Source organism: Mastigoproctus giganteus, chromosome 1 (assembly GCF_048544385.1).
Source record: "Mastigoproctus giganteus isolate SK-2022 chromosome 1, ASM4854438v1, whole genome shotgun sequence".
NCBI classification, from domain to species: Eukaryota; Metazoa; Arthropoda; class Arachnida; order Uropygi; family Thelyphonidae; genus Mastigoproctus; species Mastigoproctus giganteus.
This window is the reverse complement of record NC_143575.1, coordinates 261,447,243-261,467,021: the sequence shown is the minus strand read 5'-3', so window position 1 is coordinate 261,467,021 and position 19,779 is coordinate 261,447,243. Positions and strand designations below refer to the sequence as shown.

General features: G+C 34.3%; 1 protein-coding gene across 1 annotated transcript in view; it reads left to right on the top strand.

Annotated features, from left to right (window-relative positions):
* Positions 1-2,647: 2,647 nt before the first annotated feature.
* Positions 2,648-19,779, top strand: part of LOC150091859 (glypican-6-like) — a 162,069-nt gene continuing 144,937 nt past the window's right edge. Inside the window, exon 1 of the mRNA XM_090385944.1 lies at positions 2,648-3,129. Coding sequence (XP_090242070.1) covers positions 2,949-3,129 — 181 coding nt within the window. The 5' untranslated portion in view covers positions 2,648-2,948. The remainder of the gene's footprint in view (positions 3,130-19,779) is intronic.

Below are 19,779 nucleotides of genomic sequence, written 5' to 3'. Positions count from 1 at the left end.
AGTAAAGCTATATAACTCAATCAAAAGCTGCCTTTCCAGCAGGTCAATCACTGTCAATGCTCCATAATGAAAATCACCAGACAAGTCTACAGAGGATGCCCACAGGGCTCGGTTCTGGGCCCATTCTTGTGGAATCTTGTCCTTGATGAATTCCTTGGCATGGACCTGGGAGAGGTCACCGCTCAGGCCTATGCGGATGATCTTATTATCAACGTTACCGGCGATACTAGGGCAAGACTGGAGACTTTGGCGAATAATGGACTACAGAAGCTACAGGACAAGGCTAAACACCATAACTTCACCATCTCTGCCACCAAAACAGATTCTATTCTTCTCAAAGGAAGTCTCAATGAAGCCAGACAGCTAAAGATAAAAATCAACAAGAGGACCATAAAATTCTCCACTCAACTTAAGTATCTAGGAGTTATTCTTGACAGCAAACTAAATTTCCAGCCACATCTTAAGTACCTAAGAAGAAAGATATGCAATTACACCGCCCTTGTCACCAGGGTCTCCAGACGGGACTGGGGACTCAATAGGCACACACTCTGTCCTTATTCTATAAAGTGATATTTACTCCGATTATAACGTACGCAGCAGGCATCTAGTACCCGAAAGCAATCACTGTTAGTGGTAGAAGAATCCTGGACTCTCTGCAAAGAAACATCCTGCTCGCTACTACCCGTGCCTGCAGCACTGTCAGTACCCATGCTCTGCAAATCCTGGAAGGCGCCATGCCACTGGACCTGGAGGTGGTCCGCTGTGGACTACTCTTCCACCTCTCCAAAGCAAATTCCAAGACCATCCTCGACTTCACAACAGACCCCTAAATGACTGAACAGCAGAAAAGAAGCGTCTCCTCACGCATCTGCAGCAGGCGTGGCAAGTAAGATGGACTACTTCCAACAAATGCGAAATCACTAGAAACTTCTTCTCTTACATTAACACGGTGTTCTCCAGGCTTCTCCTCCCTGGTTTTCACCTGGCCTTTATGCTACATACCTGTTAACTGGCCATGGATCATTAAAAGGCAAACTGACGGCCCTGGGAATCATCGATGATCTCACTTGCACCTGTGGTGGGACTGAGAGTCGCACCTTATGTACGACTGTCCCCTGTATGAGGATCTCCGCTGCACCTTCATAACTTCCTTGACCTACATACCCAAAGACCAAGAAACACACCTGCTTGATAGTAGGGAGGAATATACAGCTTTTACGCGTTTCGCACAAGAGCTCTTCAGTCGAAGGAAATCCTTATCTACAGTTCCTGTACCGGCACCACAACGGTCCCAAGGAAGACAACAGACGGTTTGAGGCCATGATGGACTTTCATCCAGACTAGACAGTCATGAACTTGACCATCACATCATCAAACGGATGGACTTTCATCCAGACTAGACAGTCATGAACTTGACCATCACATCATCAAACGGACAACTATCCGACGATTGGAGTTTGAAAGCTACCATTGGATTGAATTAAACCCCTGGATTGGACACCACCTGATGACAATGACAGAGGCGCCAAATGGCGATCCTATCTGTGCTCCCTTGTACAGTCACTTTCAACCCCATTCCTACCCCTTTCTTCGCTTTCGCCTGATTGACTGAGTGTCCATTGATTGGTTGGGGATGCCTTCGCCTATATCCCCTTACACTTACTTTCATTCCCCCTCTTCTTCTGTACACCCTGTACTACCTCACTCTATCTAATCGCTTTATTATTATTTTTTTAATTAATTAATTTATTTATTTTCTTTTATTTTATTTATTTATTTTTAATTTGTTTTGGCATTTTTTTTTTTTTTAACTTGGTCTCCGCTCAGGAAGCTGAGGCGACCCTGACGGAGACTAGCCAGAGAATTATGGGCAGCCTGGCTACCTCCTAGTGGTGTGCGTGCGGGCAACATGGGGTTCCACCAGGGGCCCTGCGGCCAAATGCCAGGAAACACAACAGAACCAAACACAAAACTACACATCCAACACACAACACTTTTCTGGCATCTACAGTAGTACTGTATTTCTTCATAGTGTACATATGGCGCAGATGTGGGAAACCACAGGTGGTGCCAGACTCTAACACTATGCACATATTTATAGCCAGTTCTGTGACGTGTTGCATGCATAGGACCTATTTCCCCATCTATGGTGGGGCAGTGTATTTGTGACACCATTTAGATACAGGTTTCTTATCTATTTCATAATGGTAGATTATTTTGTTTAAGTTTTTATTAAATGGATGTTTCTTAATATCAGAAATAGTTTGATTTAATTTTCTTTGAGATCATAACGTTTTCATTTTACCTTATGATTTATTCTATCACTGAAATTAAGCTGTAATTTAATACTAAGCGATCGTGAAATTTTAATATAAATTGACATTTTTTTCATACCTAATTATTATTCTCATACACACTTTAATTTAACAATCATGATTTATCTTTACGACCAAGTAAGTATTATGAAAAACAAATATAAACACCATCGTTCACTCTGAGAAATTTGTACGGTTTTCTCATCATTATTTCCACTTGCGGTTCGTGATTGGCGCCGAACGTGCCAATGGCAGCAAATAACGACGTCTTACGTGTTGGCCGCGTTTTAAGCTGTGTTGCCAGCTGAATGCTTTCTACGTTGATTCAGTAGCGTAGGATATGAGGTAGAGTAGTGTGCGCGTGCGAATGTTGAACCTTGCTCGAGCTGTTGAGAATATGTGTTGTGAGAACAGGTCACTGTATATCGTAACAAGATAGCACGACTATCTATCTGTTGCGTCTTAGGAAGTTGCTAAGAAACCCCGAAGAAAGAATGCCAACTTAGGAATCAGTTTTGTCAGTTTATTCGAGTGAAAATTAGGCTTAGGGTGGCTACTTAGAGTGGCCATGCGTGTGTGATTCATTGTGCTTTGTGTGAAAAGCTGAGGTTGCTTCGCTGTCATTGAAGAATTATGGCCAAGTACTTTTATGAAATGCTTTTAGTAGGTATAAGACCTCGTCTGTTTGTGTTAATGCTCGTTATAAAAATAGTAGAATGTACGAATAATTTAAGTGACTTACCTTGCTCGAGCGTTAAATACGCTTATTCTGCTAAGGGATTCGACGATGATGTTCCTTCAGAAGCAATACCTGGTGAGTGAAAAGTTTTGCATTCCTACCTGGACTGATTGAGTGATGGATGAACGTTGTGATTTAATGAAAAAGTTTTATAATTTGTAATATTTTATCTTCCTCTTTAAAAATTTCTTTCCTAGAAAATTCCGATAAATAATTTTAACTTGTTTTTTCAAGTTTTTCGTTAGTTCAAGGAGCTGTGTGATTTTAATTGGCATTTTCTTTTTCTTTTATTTTCATCTTTCTTTTTTTACACATTTTTTCGCTCTTAATGCAGTGAATATTTTTCGATAATGAAATGCATAAAGACAGTTTTATTTATTAATGGGTTGGCTAATAATGGATTTTGTTTAATAGTGTATTAAGGAATAACATCTACCTGGACTGATTGAGTGATGGATGAGGTGATTGAACGTTATGATATAATGAAAAAATTTTTTCATTATGTCTTCTTTAATATCTGTAAAATTTACTTTTCTATAAAATTCGGATAAATAATTTTAACTTGTTGTCTGAGTTTGGTAGTTCAAGGACCGGTGTGAGCAAAACAAGAAAACAGATAATTGGCTGTGCATGCAAAAGAGCTTTTTCTTTTGTTTTCATTTCTTTCTTTCTTTTTTTTTTTTTTTTTTTATACATATATTTCGCTCGTAATACAATGAATATTTTGCGAAAGATAATTTTTTTTTTATTAATGGACTGACTAATAATGGATTTTATTTAATAATGGACTAATAAATAATTTCCACCTGGACTGATTGATTGATGGATGAGGTGATTGAACGTTATGATATAATGAAAAAGTTATAATTTCCTCTTTAATATCTTTAAAATTTTATTTCCTTGAAAATTCGGATAAATAATTTTAACTGGGTTTTTCGTTAGTTCAAGGAGCTGTGTGAACACAACAAGAAAACTGGTAATTGGCTGTGCATGCATAAAAATTTTATTCTTTTGTTTTCATTTCTTCTTTTTTTTTTTTTTAAACACATTTTTTGCTCTGAATGCAATGAATATTTGCGAAAGACAATTTTATTTAATAATGCACAGGAGGATTAAAAAAAAAAAAAGAAAGAAAAAGCTCATGCTCCATCTTCATACGAATTCTATATAAAACGTTTTTAAAAGATTTATGTAGACTGTTTACTCTGTATTTTGTATTATTTTAAATCGAAAATGTTGTTAGTAAGAAAAAATCATTTTTCCAGCGATTAATTTTATTCTTATTCTTTAATTATTTCTGTAAATTTACAGGAACCAGAGAGAGAGCAGATATTCAATTTTTGTAAGAGCTCTCTCTCTGTCATTTTGTCCAGATTCCTCGAATTAAGGTATGTTTATGGTGATTATACAATGCGGGGCTAGTTTTTCTTCTACTTTCTTTCTCTGTGATCTCTTTGAAACGGTTCTGTATTTTTTCCTACCTTTGAAACTAAAGTTTAAAGGGGAGGAAAATAAAATCCTCATTTATAATATTACGTTACAGAACGTGAAGCATCACGGAGAAAGGAATTTCCTCAACTTTTTTTTTTTTTTTAATGAGATTGAATTATATAATACGGATCAAATAAAAAAAAAAATCCAGTTTTTATTTTTGGTGGTTTCTGGTTATATTGAGTACTTTATTAACTTAATATTCACTGGGAAGCTGGTTGTTTTTGTCCACTTATACAGGTCTGTCCAGTTCAATTTTTTTTTTCCCCCATTGGTATAGTGAATTACATCCTCATTTTGGTTCTGTTTACATCAATGCAGCAGGATGGGATGCACATCACAAAACATGTTATTGTGGTTCACCAAATAATATATCTTCCACGTGCGCCATGACTGAAGCTGTATTTTTAATTGTGAACTCCCAGTTCACTATTGAAGACAGCTTAGTTTACAAGGGTTGCCCATCCTTGTATTTCCTGTTTCTCTCTCTCTCTATATATATCCAATATTTTAAATTAAATAAAATAAAACATAAGCCAGTAGTATATTTATTTATTTACTTTATTATAATTTAACTTATGCTAATATTTAATATAATTCAATGATAGTATATATATATATATATATAATGTAATGTAAAAGTTAGGCAAAAGTAATAAAAATAAATAAAAATATGAAGCTATCATTAGAGGCAGCAAATGCACTTCCTCCAGATGAAGCCTAATTATATCTGATAATTAAAATAAAACTGATATTTAAAATAAAATAAAAAACATCAGCCAGTAGTACGGCAAAAATGTAGAGCGAAACGTAAAATAATATAAAATAAACAAACAGGGAAGGGAAAGTAAAGATAATAAGACAAAAGTAGTCGATAATCCCCTGTATAATTTAGTCATTAAACCCAATTAATAAAAACGATGTAAATTTAAGATAATACCAATTATAAATAATTTAGCGGTGCCCCCCTTGAAGGTACCAGTTCCAAAAGACGTGAAACCCTTCCCTGTTAGTTTATTTTATATTATTTTACGTTTCGTTTCGCTCTACATTTTTGCCGTACTACTAGCTGATGTTTTTTATTTTATTTTAAATATCAGTTTTATTTTAATTATCGGATATATATATATATATATATATATATAGAGAGAGAGAGAGAAAAGAACATTTTTTATATATATATATTTTATGTTTTTTTTTTTTTTTTAATTGTGACACTTTGGTCTACAAAACACACTGTTTGTTGTCTATAATTTTGCAATTCGACATTTGAATGTTATAGTATAGTAAAGTTAGAATTGGGAATATGGTGTTAGAACTGGGACACCTTCCTCGGGTTCAAGGTGGAAGGGTCGCAAGAATTAAAGGATTTAATATATATAAGTTCATGTGTTGTAGTTAGTTGAGGTCGGGTTGCTTTTGTGAATAGTTGTTGCGCCAGGTGCAAAGGCCAAACTTCAGAATAGTCTCCTCGGGCCAAGGACGGGCCTTGGGGATGCTATCCGCCCTTGTCTCCAATTGGATAGGTCTAAAATCTAAACAAAGGGCCCCCTCAAGGAGGACAGAGTGTCCCAGAGATTATTTCTTGCACCTGGGTTTCCCCAATTTTAGGACAAAACACAGCAAATGGCATTAATCAAAAGCATTCCTGCTTTTGATTAATATCATTTGCTGTGTTTTGGTTTTTAATGAATTCGTTTTTCATACGCGAATGTTAGATACTGGATTTAGTATTATTTAAAAAAATAAATTTAAAATATATATATATTTCCAATTATTTTTCTCAAGGGAGCTGTGCACAATGTTTTTTCCGCGATGCCAATATTATTTACCATATTTTTTCCACATGTTTCAGTTTCTTGTCATTAGTTACTTGAGGGTGCGTGAATGTTTATATAATTATTCACTTATATGCACGGCGGTTTCTGTACTTTTTAAATTTGACCTTGAAGTTTCACTTTATAACTTTTTTTAATTTGTTTTTTTATATTACTGTGTATTGAAACGGTTCTGTATTTTTTGTATTCTTCGAATATAGCCTTGGCGAATAGGAGAAACCCTGGAGCCCGCCAAAAAATAATAAAATACAGTACTGTACTTTGACTTCATGCATTCAGAACCTGAGTTTAAGAGTCTGGATTTGAATAAAACACATTTTAATAAAATATATTTATTGAATTAATAATACAGTACAGTAATACAAGCGAGTTACCTTGAAGCATTTTTTGCGTGGACTACTATAATAATGTATCCGTGAATCTCCTTGATTTTAGATTAACGCATGTTTTAGTATATACTAAAATGATTTTATTTGGAAATTAATATTTAAGTATTTAATTCTAATAAATGTTATGATAAATATTATAATGCCTTCTTACTTACAATTTTTATCAAAAATGTTTTTCAAATATCGCTCCTGTGATTATTCGAATTCATCAAATAGTCATGGGTACTGTGCAGTTATTTGGATAGAGCCTGCCCTGTGTTTATCCCACTCTTTAAAATACTGTAGTAACTTGTATGCAATATTTTTATTTAGGCAAACAATGCAAAAAAAAAGCTGTTTCTGGTTGCTTAACAGATATAATTTGTATTTGCAATGTCATGTGGATGAACAGAACAGTCTTGATTTCCTGCTAAGTCGAATTCAGATATTACTTTTATATTCCAGATCAGCTGCCATATGATCAGAGAAGTTCACAGGATACAGATTACAAGAATTTCTGCTGTATTTTGTTATGTTACATGGATTCAAACACACAAAGTGCTTACTACTTGACTCTGAAGAGGATGGTCCTTGATTCATTTAATAATAATAAAGAGTAATAATATCATTGTACCCTTTAGTGGTATTATTAATACTAATGAAAAACACCAGAGAAAATTGCACTGCTTATGCATGAAATGAAAATTAAACTGCCAGTGAATGCAATTTATCTCATGTTTGGTTTTTGCAGACTGTAAATGATTGCTGTATGCTTGCATTATGTGATCAAAAGTATTCATCATGCACAGGTAGTTACAGAAAAAGTGCTTTTAATTTAATAGTAGAACCACCTTTTGCCTGTTCGATAGCATCAACCCTCCTGGGCATACTTTCTACTAACTTTAGTGGTGTTTGCTGTAATTTGTCTTCATTTTTTTTCTGCAATACACCTGTCAGAACAAGATTAGAAGTAACTGTCACAACTCTGGCTACATTTTAATCTGGCACTAATGGGTCTTCAGTGGGGTTGAGGTCTGAGCTGGCCAGTCTGACCCTTTGTTGTCATCATCCATGAACCAGGCCTGTGAATATATGTGATTGTCCATGGGCAATCACATATATTCATAATGGCTTAGATAGTCATTGTGATTATTTTCATAAATATTCAGATGAGGTAACTGTTGCCCTGCCATTGACCTGAAAGTGGATAGTTGACATGCCAACAGATGTCCCTCTTAGACCTGCCCTGTGATGTGTTTCCATGGATGACATGAACTACATCTTTATGGTTCATCAAACATGTTTAACTGAGTAATCATCACATGTGCAAGTTCTTTTGGACTTTTTTCCATTGTGATATTCCTTATAGTCTTCCAGCCTTAAATAACATCTGCACATTGAATTTTGGAAGGTCCGATGAGTCTCAGTTGAGTACATAGAAAGGTTGCTGATGTTAGCATCCAACTGCCATTCCACATGAGTCTTCAAGATCTTAGCCATGAGCCATATTGTCTTCCAATGTAATGCTGCTATACAGGCAGACCCATGAGATTATGTATGGAAGACTTCTGGCATGCTATGCAATATTTGCAGAGGGGGTGTCTGAATATTTTAGTTGATTTTGATGACATGTCCAAAGAGAAGTAACAAGGTCTTTCAAAGAGAAATGAAGTTTTTCAAATATAGTCTTTAAAAGTTATTGCATAGATAAATTAAACTGGAGACCTTATGTTGTCTGATTATCATTTGCAATATTAAATGACTTACCAAAATTTTTGGCTATGGTGGTTCGTTTATTTGAAATTTATTTCAACCAACGAACCAACGCCAACATTTTTCTTTAGAAAATGACATGAAGTATAAATAGTGGTTGAGAACAAAGGCATGAGCAATAGACCCTTCATGGCTGAAATTTGGAATATATGTAATGGTAATTTGTACTTAGCTAAAGTTGCATAATCATTTCATAGCTTTTTCCACTTTTGTAGTCATGCTGTAGTGTTAGCATTTACATCTTATTGCTTGTGAGCAACTCATTACTCATAACAGGGAGGTTAAAAATAACAAGTGGATTTCAACGAAAGCACTTGTCTTTTTTTAAATACATAAGGAAGTCCTGTAACAGTTTTCTTTTTTTTTTTCCTGCATTAACCACAGTGTTGCCACAAAGAGGAGCAAAAAAAAAAGATTTTCTCTTTTTTGTGAATTTTTTCATCCTCTTAAACAACATTACTAGACAAAAATTGATTCTTGTGCTTAGGTTCTTTTTGTAAATTAAATTAAATTTAATTTACCAAATTTCGGGGATAGTCTTTTAATTTTGTGCCTATGACAAGAAACTGCTGTTATCTGCTTATTATCAAGTCAAAATGCGCTCTGTGTCAGAAAAAAAGAATTTCTTTTTATTAATTCTAAAAAATGTGTGGGTGAAGGGAAGCTTTTTGCAAATTAAGATGCAGAGCTTTGTTTTTTAAAAGCTAATGCATTACTTGCTGTATAATGCAAAGATACTTTTAAGTATGGGATTTTTTTTTTTATATAAAAACAGGCTCAAACATTAATTTTAATTTTTGAAGTTTGTGTTTTAGTATCAGACTTAAATTTTAATATAATGCTCTGACTTAAGTAGCTTGGAACTCAGTTTAGAGATCATTTTGCAAACAAAATTTATTTATTTTTTGAAATATTAATAATATTCTTGATAGACAATATTTTCAAAGTTGATAAAAGGGGGGAAAAATGTTTATACTGCACTACAACTCCTAGGGACCACATGATTTTCTCAACTTCATCATAACTGCTCTGTTATAGCCACCAGACCAAGGCAATATTTAATACTGGGCCATTTTTTTGTGGCAGTTTGAGTTTGATTATGGAGTGTGCTTTACAATGTAGCACATCTCCCCAGTACCACAGACTTTCCTTTAATGCATTTATTTTTGCATTAAAATTAAAGCAGTCTTTCGTAAGTGAAGTACGAATAGGTGGTTTTTAGTACTGTTCAACATCTTTTTTTTCCTCTTGTTGTCACCGGCCCACCCTTCTTCATTACATAATTTATACATGGTGTTTTTGGTAAAAGATGCATCTGTTGCTTTAGCATTTACATTCTTAATTTTTAACAAGATGTTTGCTTTAGAACCCAGTGTTAATAATCTTCTACCAGAAGAAAAGAATCAAGGTGGCATATATTTTAGAAAAGCACATTTTTACTGAAATTGCAAACTAGGATTTGTGTAGGTTACACATTAATGCTGTGTTTAAAATTTGTAATAAAAGATGAATATAGTGAACTGTTATCTATTGAAATGAAAATATACAATTGTATTAAACATTTAATGGGGAAACAGTAGCTACTTCTCAATTTAGGCCTTTTAAATCTGATTTGTGTTTAATAAAAATATTTAGTATTAGTAATGGCCACATGGTGCAAGGAAGCCTATGGCTTATGCTGCACCAGCCAAAAAAAAAATAAAAAAAAAATAAAATTACATAAAATAATAAGAAGAAATTTTAAAAAAATACTAAAAATTAATAAGAGAAAAGGAAATGGACAACCTATGCATTTCTCTCCTCCCTTTAAGACAACTGGAAAAGGTTTAAGCACATATATGGTTTAAGAGTTGAGAGCAGACTATCTTGGAAAGTACCAATCAACAGAAAATTTTGATCAGTCAAGACTTCCTTGTCAATTGTGTTATTTGTGCAGTGGAATAACTGGAGTCCCTAGCTGTTTGAGAGCCTAAGCTCTTCAACTGTATTACTCTTTCTTTCTTTTTTATTTCCTTGTAGGAAGAGGAGCCACCTGATCCATTACTATACTCTTTCCAAAATTCTTTCAACTTCACAGGGTACAGTTGTATATATGTTGTTAGATTTTAGGCACATTGACTTAGACTATGTTATGCCATTGTGTAGTATATGTGTAGAAGTGTGTTCATGAGCCAATGTGCGTGCTGGTGTAGGCAGAAAAATCAAGAATAACTCAGGAAGGGGAACCCTACTCCCTCTGCCTGAGATTGGCTAAAATGTTTGTGAGTAGATTCGGATGTAATGAAACAATTGCTATATGGTCAAAAGTATTGAAGAGGCCTTTAGAAATTCTTCCAATCATTGATGGGAATTGAACTTGGGCCTCTTAAAACAAGTGGCAAAGCCAGTATATTGTCACAGGGATGGGCACAATTGTGGGGAACTTGGATCTTGTCCTGGGGGGGGGGAGGATAACGAATGATGGTACATCCATCAAACATGCCTTTGTATGAAGAACCTTGACTGCTGTTTTTTTGTTGCAGTTATATTTGTTCAACATTATGTACTACTGGTTTTGGAAATAAACATCATGGAAATGGTTCCTTCATTTTTCAAAAGCTCATATCTTTTAAGACTGATGTGCTATGGTTAAAGTATTATATTTGATTGTGCAGTTTACGGATGTTTTCTAACATTGCCTACATATATTAATTCATAATTATAAAGTTATTTTTCTCAATAATACAAATTGTTCCCTAGTTGACAAAGTCTTTAGAAATTCATGTTTAAGCCACAATTGTGGCCTAAACATGAATTTCTTAAGACTTTGTCAACTAGGGCTGTAGCTATTTGATCTCAGGTGTAGTGTTTCCTCCTGTGAATTATTCTAGGATTTCAGCCTGAACAACATGCAAATCAGCCCATGAACATACCCACACACAAGTGTGTGTTTGTGGGATTTGGATATTGTTGTACAGTCATAACAATGGTACAATACGTTGTACAGGCCTAATGCAAATTGGTGCAATATAGTCTAAGTCACTGATGTGTCTAAAATCCAACAACCATTATTTGTATAATTCAGCTTTTCATATATAATCCTAGCTTTTCAACTAGGTATCATAAAGGGATCTTATTAAGGTCTATCAGGCTCTGAGAGGAGATAACAAAATGAGTGAAGATGAAATTTGCATGGTTATTTAATGATGGATGTTAGAACTAGGGACATAAATTCAAATTATGAGGAGACATGCTGTGGACTGGATTGTAGGAAGTTTTCTTTTAGTAATTCCAGTGAGTTGTTAAATCACTGGAATGAGTCGCCTCCATGGATAGTTGAGGCTGGCAGTTTGGGAAAATTCAAAGGTCAGCTGGATTGGCATTTTGGAACCACTTTGGGTACCATTTTCTAGACAAAGGAAGCTGGTAACAACAGGACACAAATGTATATGCATGAATTATTGATCCTGTTGAAATTTGTTAAAACAAAAAAAAAAAAAAGTGAAGAAACAGGATATTTGGTAATAAAGATACCTTTTATATGTAAAACTTGGTTCTGTGGCCTTTAATGACAAAAGGCCACAAGTTGATCACAGCCTGCTTTAGATGAAGGCATCCATATATAGGGGATTTAGTTTATGCTTTTAGCACTCCATTCTGTGTTATCCTTCGTAACCTTCAGAACTCAGACTGCATCCATTTCGTGAACTCTATGGACACCATGAATTTCTGCTCCCAAAACATTTGTTTTTGAAATAGAAATAAATTCCAACTGAAAATAACTCGCTGGCAGTTTGTTTCAAGAAGAAATAATTAAGCCTTATTGTAATACCAAATTGAACATGAAATGCCGTTGATTGAGTTTATTGAACTATCTGTTCCAGTAGGGGGGGGGGATTGTATGTAATACATCCTTAAAATAACTATTTTCCTAGTGTTTGTTCATAGAGTGGAAGTTAGGGGTAGTCTCAAAAAAAAAAAAAAAAAAATCAGTGCGAATGTAGGTAGGTTTACCATTTTAAAACTTATAAAATCAGATGTCAGGCTACTCTCAGACCTTCAAAGCAGTGAGTTTTTGTTTTGCACCAAAAATTTTTATTTTTGGGGTCAAGTGTATAAATATTATTTATTTGGAAGTGTTAATGAATAATGAAACAGTGAGAGTACTCTTAAAATTCCTTTCCATGTAGACAGTTCATTTCATTTTTATAATTTAGTTTCAATCTTAGAGCTGAGAAAAAACTGAGGCAACCTACAGAACTTGGATTGGTTTTAGTCAGCATATAAAATGTGTTTGATACATCCCGAAATAATATAAATTTACTGTCTGTTTGATCAATATCTGCTTTTGTTGTTGAACTATATTTGAGGTAATTTGTTTAACCAAACCAACACACACAAACATATTTGACAGTTTCTATTAACTTTCTTTGCATCTCAGTTAGTGCTGGGTTGTAAATTCTCTTCAGTTGAGGCAACTGTCTGATATACAACTGTCTACACAAACAGGGCTGTCATTGACCTGAATAGCATCTTGGTCAAGAAGCTTCCTTAACACATTTACTGCTTCTTGAATGCAAATATCCAGCTTTGGATTTAATCTATTTGGGGTGGGGGGAACCACCCTACTTTTAGAGCTACAATTTGACAGAAACATTTTTGAATATTTTTGTTAAGCAACCTTCACTGGGGCTGATTAATTCAGTCAGTGAGAAGACAGCCCAAACACGGTTCTGCCCTTTCCATTCCAGATCGATTCAATTTTGGGTTTGAAGCTGCAATTGGAAAGCCAGTAGCGAAAGTGCTGGCTTTCCAACAGTAAGAGTCACATGGGGTATAAGGCATTCTACTGTATTTTAATTATTTATTGAAATAAATGTGAACTAATTGCCTCTTGTCTTTTTTTAATGAATAAAGCTATCACAACAAATTAGAATAAATTTTATATATTTTTATGAATCTACTTTGTTCTATTTATTTCAGATTCATAACCATCATTTTAGCAGTCATCTTCTGTGTCTAATTTTTGAGCACTGTAAAATACATCTGTTTCACTTGATTCTTTTAGAGTTTTCTTTGTTTCTTGTCATTTGTTTTGAGAAGTTTGAATTTTTCTGACATAAACACTTAAGGGATCATCCTCACAAAGACTCCCTGTGGAGGCTGTAATTTGAATTGGGGTACTTTTCAGAGGCTTCTCTGTGGCACTTCTCTATGTGCCATTCCTGGCTCCTCAGCCCATACTATATACAAATTGGTCTTTGAACATATAGTTACACAGACATATTCACCACAAAGTGCGATATAAAATGATCTGCAGTGGCTAAAGCGGTGAGTTCATTAAGCTTTCAAAAGTTAACTACAACATCTCTACACCAAAAAATTTTAATTTGTCTTGTTCTTTTCATCATCTCCCATATTCATGTTGTGCTTTCAAACTGTTTATTTATATTGAGTACCTTCGCAGTTTACTAAATGTAAAACAGTTGCATAGGGTATTTGACACCCAATGGCAGTTGTAGAATGCTTGTCAAAGTCAGTATAAGTACAATTGCAGATAAAATGTCTTTAAGTAGTTAGATGTTCTTTAAAGAAAAAAAATTTTTCAACAATAAAAAAAATTATAATGCTAGGGTGTCAAGCACCCTGTGTAACCATTTCAGAATTGTTGTATCAGTGCCAAGAAGTTGCCCAGTATCATCCTGAACTTAAATGGTGCTCCTATGCTTCCTCCCCCAGGTGCTAAAGTGTTAAAGCACTATTTGCCAGCCCTGCACATAAAATAGCATTATACATTCTAAATGTGAGTGTGATGCCCAACTTTTACATGTGCATTGTTGACTTTTTTTTCCTCATTAAATTTAGGCCTTTAGATTAAATTCTGTGTTAGGGAATACCCTAACACAGAATTTAATTCAACAATAAAATCCAGTTGGCCATGCTAAAAGCATTTCAGCATGGCCAACTGGATATCATGCAGGCCAGATTATGTCTGAGCACTGCCAAGTTGGGCACTTTTAGTCTAAGGTTTTCAGTATTATAATGAAATTATTTGAAGAATAAGTTTTATATTTAACCATCCAGAATTTACCTTTTTAAAATTATTTCTTGCTTTAATGGCCCAGCCTGTAATCCTATTTTTTGTTATATTGAATTAAACTAAAGCAAGGGTTTACTGGGGAGATAGGGAGAATTGATGCCAAAATAACTGTGCACATTTATTTTGGAGTGTATAGGTTTCTGATATTAACCATGTTAGTTATTTCATGCTTTAACCATTCGGTAGTGCGAGTACTATTAAAATTCCTTTCCAAAAGTTAAATGTTAGTAGCAGTGAAACAAATTGGTAATTTACAGTGCTTGTCTCTCATAATTTACAGTGCTTGGGTGGGTTCCACATTTTCCTAGCCTATGTTATTGGGATCATTCAGTGGCTGTTAGTGCATATTTATGGTATTCTATGAAGAATACAGACATCACATTGGACCCTTGATATAATCCCGGCACTTTCCATATTCACTGTGAACATAAATCAGAAGCAGTGAATATGTATTTGTCTTTGTGTTTTTTTTTTGTTAGTTGTTGATGCATCAGCTTCTGTGGCCATAAAGCACCTCCCAAAGTTTTTGCATTTTACTCTGATCCAAGCCCGAGGCAGGATTCGAACCCACGACCTTTGGGTTGCTAGGCAGGCACTTTACCCACCTGGCTAGTCCGGTCAGCAATTTTCTAGTGTTAATTCTCCTAATTTAATGTTACTTACATTACTGAATTGACACTATTTTTAAAACTTGGTATAGCATAATTTGATTTGTTAAATTATCGTAATGCTAGTTTTGTGCAGCTAAGAGATGAAAAACACAAGTACACCTCTCAAAAGTTTAGCCTCTGGCATTTAGGTTAAGGTTTAATGGAAGTGAAGTCCACTTATAACAGACATTGTAACATACAATTCATTAATTGAGGAACTTAAGTATTATATCTCCTTAAAAATGAACGTGATAAGTTTTGATCAATTGATTGTTCATTACTGCAGAAATTTATCTGTGTGCTTAATAATTTAGCTAATTAACTGAATGCAGGTAGATGCATGATTAATGTGCAAACTTTTATTTGCCTTATTTTTTTCAACTGAATAGTTGAAAAAATGTGTTAATGACCACACATGTGGTTATTAACACACACACACACACACACACACGCCATGCATGATGGCTGTAGTTATTGCAGTACCAAAAAAAACTCAAAACCAGTAAGAAACTATGGATAGGCTTGTTTCTGAATTTTAAATGGATTTCAGCTCTGTGTACTGGAAAATTGAGGACTCTACAAAGTTGATCAGGAATGGGACCCTCACAGAAAAAAAAAAAAAAAAGTATACTTTTAACTTATCTTCAAGTAGAATGTACGCTTATTATTTTTTTAAAATTCTTTTTCTATACATTTAAGTGAATTTTTAAAGGCATGTATGAGAATTTATTTGAAGAGGATAGCACATTGTGAACTCTGTCAATCTAAAAGGAAGAAACATGTTCGCTGAAACTATTATAATGTTTAAAGTGAAACCACGGGATATATATATTAATGAAATCAAATGTATAGACTTCTAGTAGTTTAACTTGAAAAAAGTGTATTAGTAGTTTCTCTTTTTCTGGAAGAATTATTTTATGAAATCATTATCTCTATTGGTTATTACATTTTATTCAGTATCATGAAACATAAAATGTGTAAATGGTTGGTGGTTAGATATGTGAAAATTTGCTTTGAGACAGACACAGTAATTGATTTCTGGAACAAACTTCTTTTAAGTAAGGATTAAATAACTTGTTAAAGGAGATGCACTAATGAGGCAGGTAGTTTTTTTTTTTTTTTTTGGCTGATTTTGTATAAACTATTTTTTTGTACTCCAGTATAACCACATAAGGTAGAGGAGGTCACAAGATAGAGAGTTACCAAAGCATTGCCATATTTAGTAGTCATATGGTCACTCCAAATGCATATACTTCTGTATCCTCACACTTGACCACTTGCCTACATCCGCCTTTTTTTAAGCAGGCATAAGCTTTGCTCCCTTCCATCATTTTTCCCTACTTATACTGATACTAACTTTTAAGTTTTACACATTTGGCAAGCTTGATTGATTTTATTAGCTAGTTTATTTTAAAGAAAGTACTAAGTGTGGTGGTGGGGTTCAGCAGCATCTCAACAAGAATGATCTGAATTTAGCTATTTAGGGAAGGGATTGGTTGGGGAGAGGGATAGTGAAAACCCTTTTAGAACAAAAACTTAATTACCTTGGAGGAGCAGATTTTTATTAGGGCCCATAAAGTCATAGTTGAGTTCCAAGAATGATGCACACTAGGATTTTATTTATTGATTATTAATAGACTTGCACTGGGTGATCTCTTAATTTTGACCACTCCATCCCTAGGTTGGTCATAATCCATGATTCATAATATGGAGCATGCTTTGCTGGCAAGAACTAGGACCAGTGTTTCACTGGTGAGGCCTGACAGCAGCTCTTAGGAGACCATGTGTACCCTGCCATGTTGCATTTTTTCTTGGACAGAAATGGGATCCTCCAAGGTGATAATGTGCAGTGACGTCAGTCCAGCACTGTGCATGAGTGGTTAGAGGAACACAGTGAGATATCACCCATCTTGATTAGCCTCCAAATTTGCCTGACCCCAATTCAATTGAACACCTGTGGGATGTTTTGGATTAGGAAATGAGGCATATGGATACACAATCAATCATCATCTATTCTGACACTGTGGAAAGCCTTGCAGATCCCTGCAGATATATTCATACATTTAGCAGAGTCAATGACTAGGTGAACGACAGCTGTTATCGATGCAAATGGTGGCCCAACACATTAGGTCAGTGGTCATAATTCAGTGATCACTCAGTGTGTAATATTAATGAAATGTGAACAGAAATGTGCACTGAGGTGTTAGTTGAATCTTGTGTTGTATCGTGCACTTGGACTTGTGGATATAAAATAAAATATTCATAAATCAAAGTTTTTCAGCTTTCCAAAATACCAGTTTTATAAAATGAAATGAAATGACTGGCTAGTAAACATATTTTGAATTTGGAAATCCATATTATTTCTTAATTTGAATAGGCATGTGTAATGCTGTAAATTAAGAACAATTAACCTTATTCTTGTGCTTGTAATAACTAATAAACCAATATTTATTCAGACATCTTTTTCAATTTTTCCAAAGTGGCACTTATATTGTAATAGTAAGTAATTCAGTCATTGTCAGGTTTTTTACTATGTTGTCTTCAATGAAATAGATTTTTTAGGCCTTAAGTTGAAGTTTGTTAATAAGATGTGTTAGGTAAAATCTATTTTAAAATGGCATTTCTTTTGCAATTTTTTTTTCTTTATAAAGATAGTTATAGGTTTTGTTTCTGAAATGTTTTGACATTTAAGTATATAATTGAATTTTTGCATCATAAAGAGAGGTGGGGGGGGAAGAAATTCAAGCATGTTTTATTTTTCATCAGAGTCAGGACAAGATATTTCTGCACTCAAGATAACTATTCAGAAGTGACCTTCTTCCCACCCCATGTAGCAATATGATATGAACATGTGCAATCAAATTATTTACTCTGTCTGGAGCAGGTGCTTCAGTTGTTGCTGTGTGCATAATTATTTGCTCTTAATAAACTACAAAGTAGTTGTTGTAGGCATCATTTGCTGTTTCTCATATTGTGCTCTGCCTTCACGACGAGTTGCCATGATATTGCACTACTTCGAATAAGTAACTCTTCACTAATAGAGAAGACTATTGTTACTTATTCTCAGTTGAGTACCACCACCCAGACAGCACTGTTTCACGGCTATTGGCCGATCATCAGTGGGTGGGCAGGTACCCTGGTAATGCAGACATGACGACCCAGTTGTGAAGTTAATCACACAATATGAGAGATGCCAAGAGGTGTAGATGTCAATATTTAAAATAAATAAATGCACAAGGTGTTTAGATACACCATAGATAACTCTTAATAAACTACAAAGTAGTTGTTGTAGGCATCATTTGCTGTTTCTCATATTGTGCTCTGCCTTCACGACGAGTTGCCATGATACCCACTGATGATCGGCCAATAGCCGTGAAACAGTGCCCACCCACTGATGATCGGCCAATAGCCGTGAAACAGTGCTGTCTGGGTGGTGGTACTCAACTGAGAATAAGTAACAATAGTCTTCTCTATTAGTGAAGAGTTACTTATTCGAAGTAGTGCAATATCATGGCAACTCGTCGTGAAGGCAGAGCACAATATGAGAAACAGCAAATGATGCCTACAACAACTACTTTGTAGTTTATTAAGAGTTATCTATGGTGTATCTAAACACCAATATTATATAGATACCAAACTCTTAAAGTATTATGCCTTGTGCATTTATTTATTTTAAATAATTATTTGCAAACAGCATTTATTTATTTTAAATAATTATTTGCAAACAGCATTTATTTAAATAAAACTCTTAGGGTAACCAACTTCTGTTTTTGCAGAAAAACAATTTATGAATTAGCCAAGGGCCAAGTAATGAACTTGGCCCTTGGCTCATTCATAAATATGAGAATTTAATGTACTTAAAGAATTGTTGATAGAAGAAAGGATGGAGAAGACATGATATGGTTGGTATTAAATAACCTTAAAGAGTTGGCATTAAGTTGAGGGCTATCAGAAGATTTATTTTTTCAGTTTTTATCTATATTATGTCTGCAGCTGTATTTCAGATGTACTGAGAATGTTTCACTGAAGTTTGAAAAATATATTTTGTAAAAAATGATTTATAGTAAATTGTGAAAATATGCTTACTGAATTTTTAAAGATTTGAGGTTTTATAATGTCTAGAATTTTTCTCTCTGTTTTGCGTTTCAGTAATATCTTAATTTTTTAGAAAGCAGTGAATGAGTATATTTATAAAGAATCCATCAGTTATCTTTTCTGTATGTATTGCATTAAATGAGTTATATATTTTCTGTCAAGAGCATATTAGGAAAATATTGTATAAAACAAGCTGGTACGCAGTGTGGTCATTTCAGACACATTAGCAAATTCATGATTTATAATAAAAAAAAATCAATGAGTTTTATGTACAGACTTGAATATTGTGCACAAAATATGAACATTTTGTTTCTGTGATATATAAAAATAAAGGAATAATAATTGCTGGATTTCTATCTAAGAGAGCTAAATAATTTTGAAACTCCATCCACTAAGAATAGTTTTTTTAAGTTATTACATGCAGAAATAAT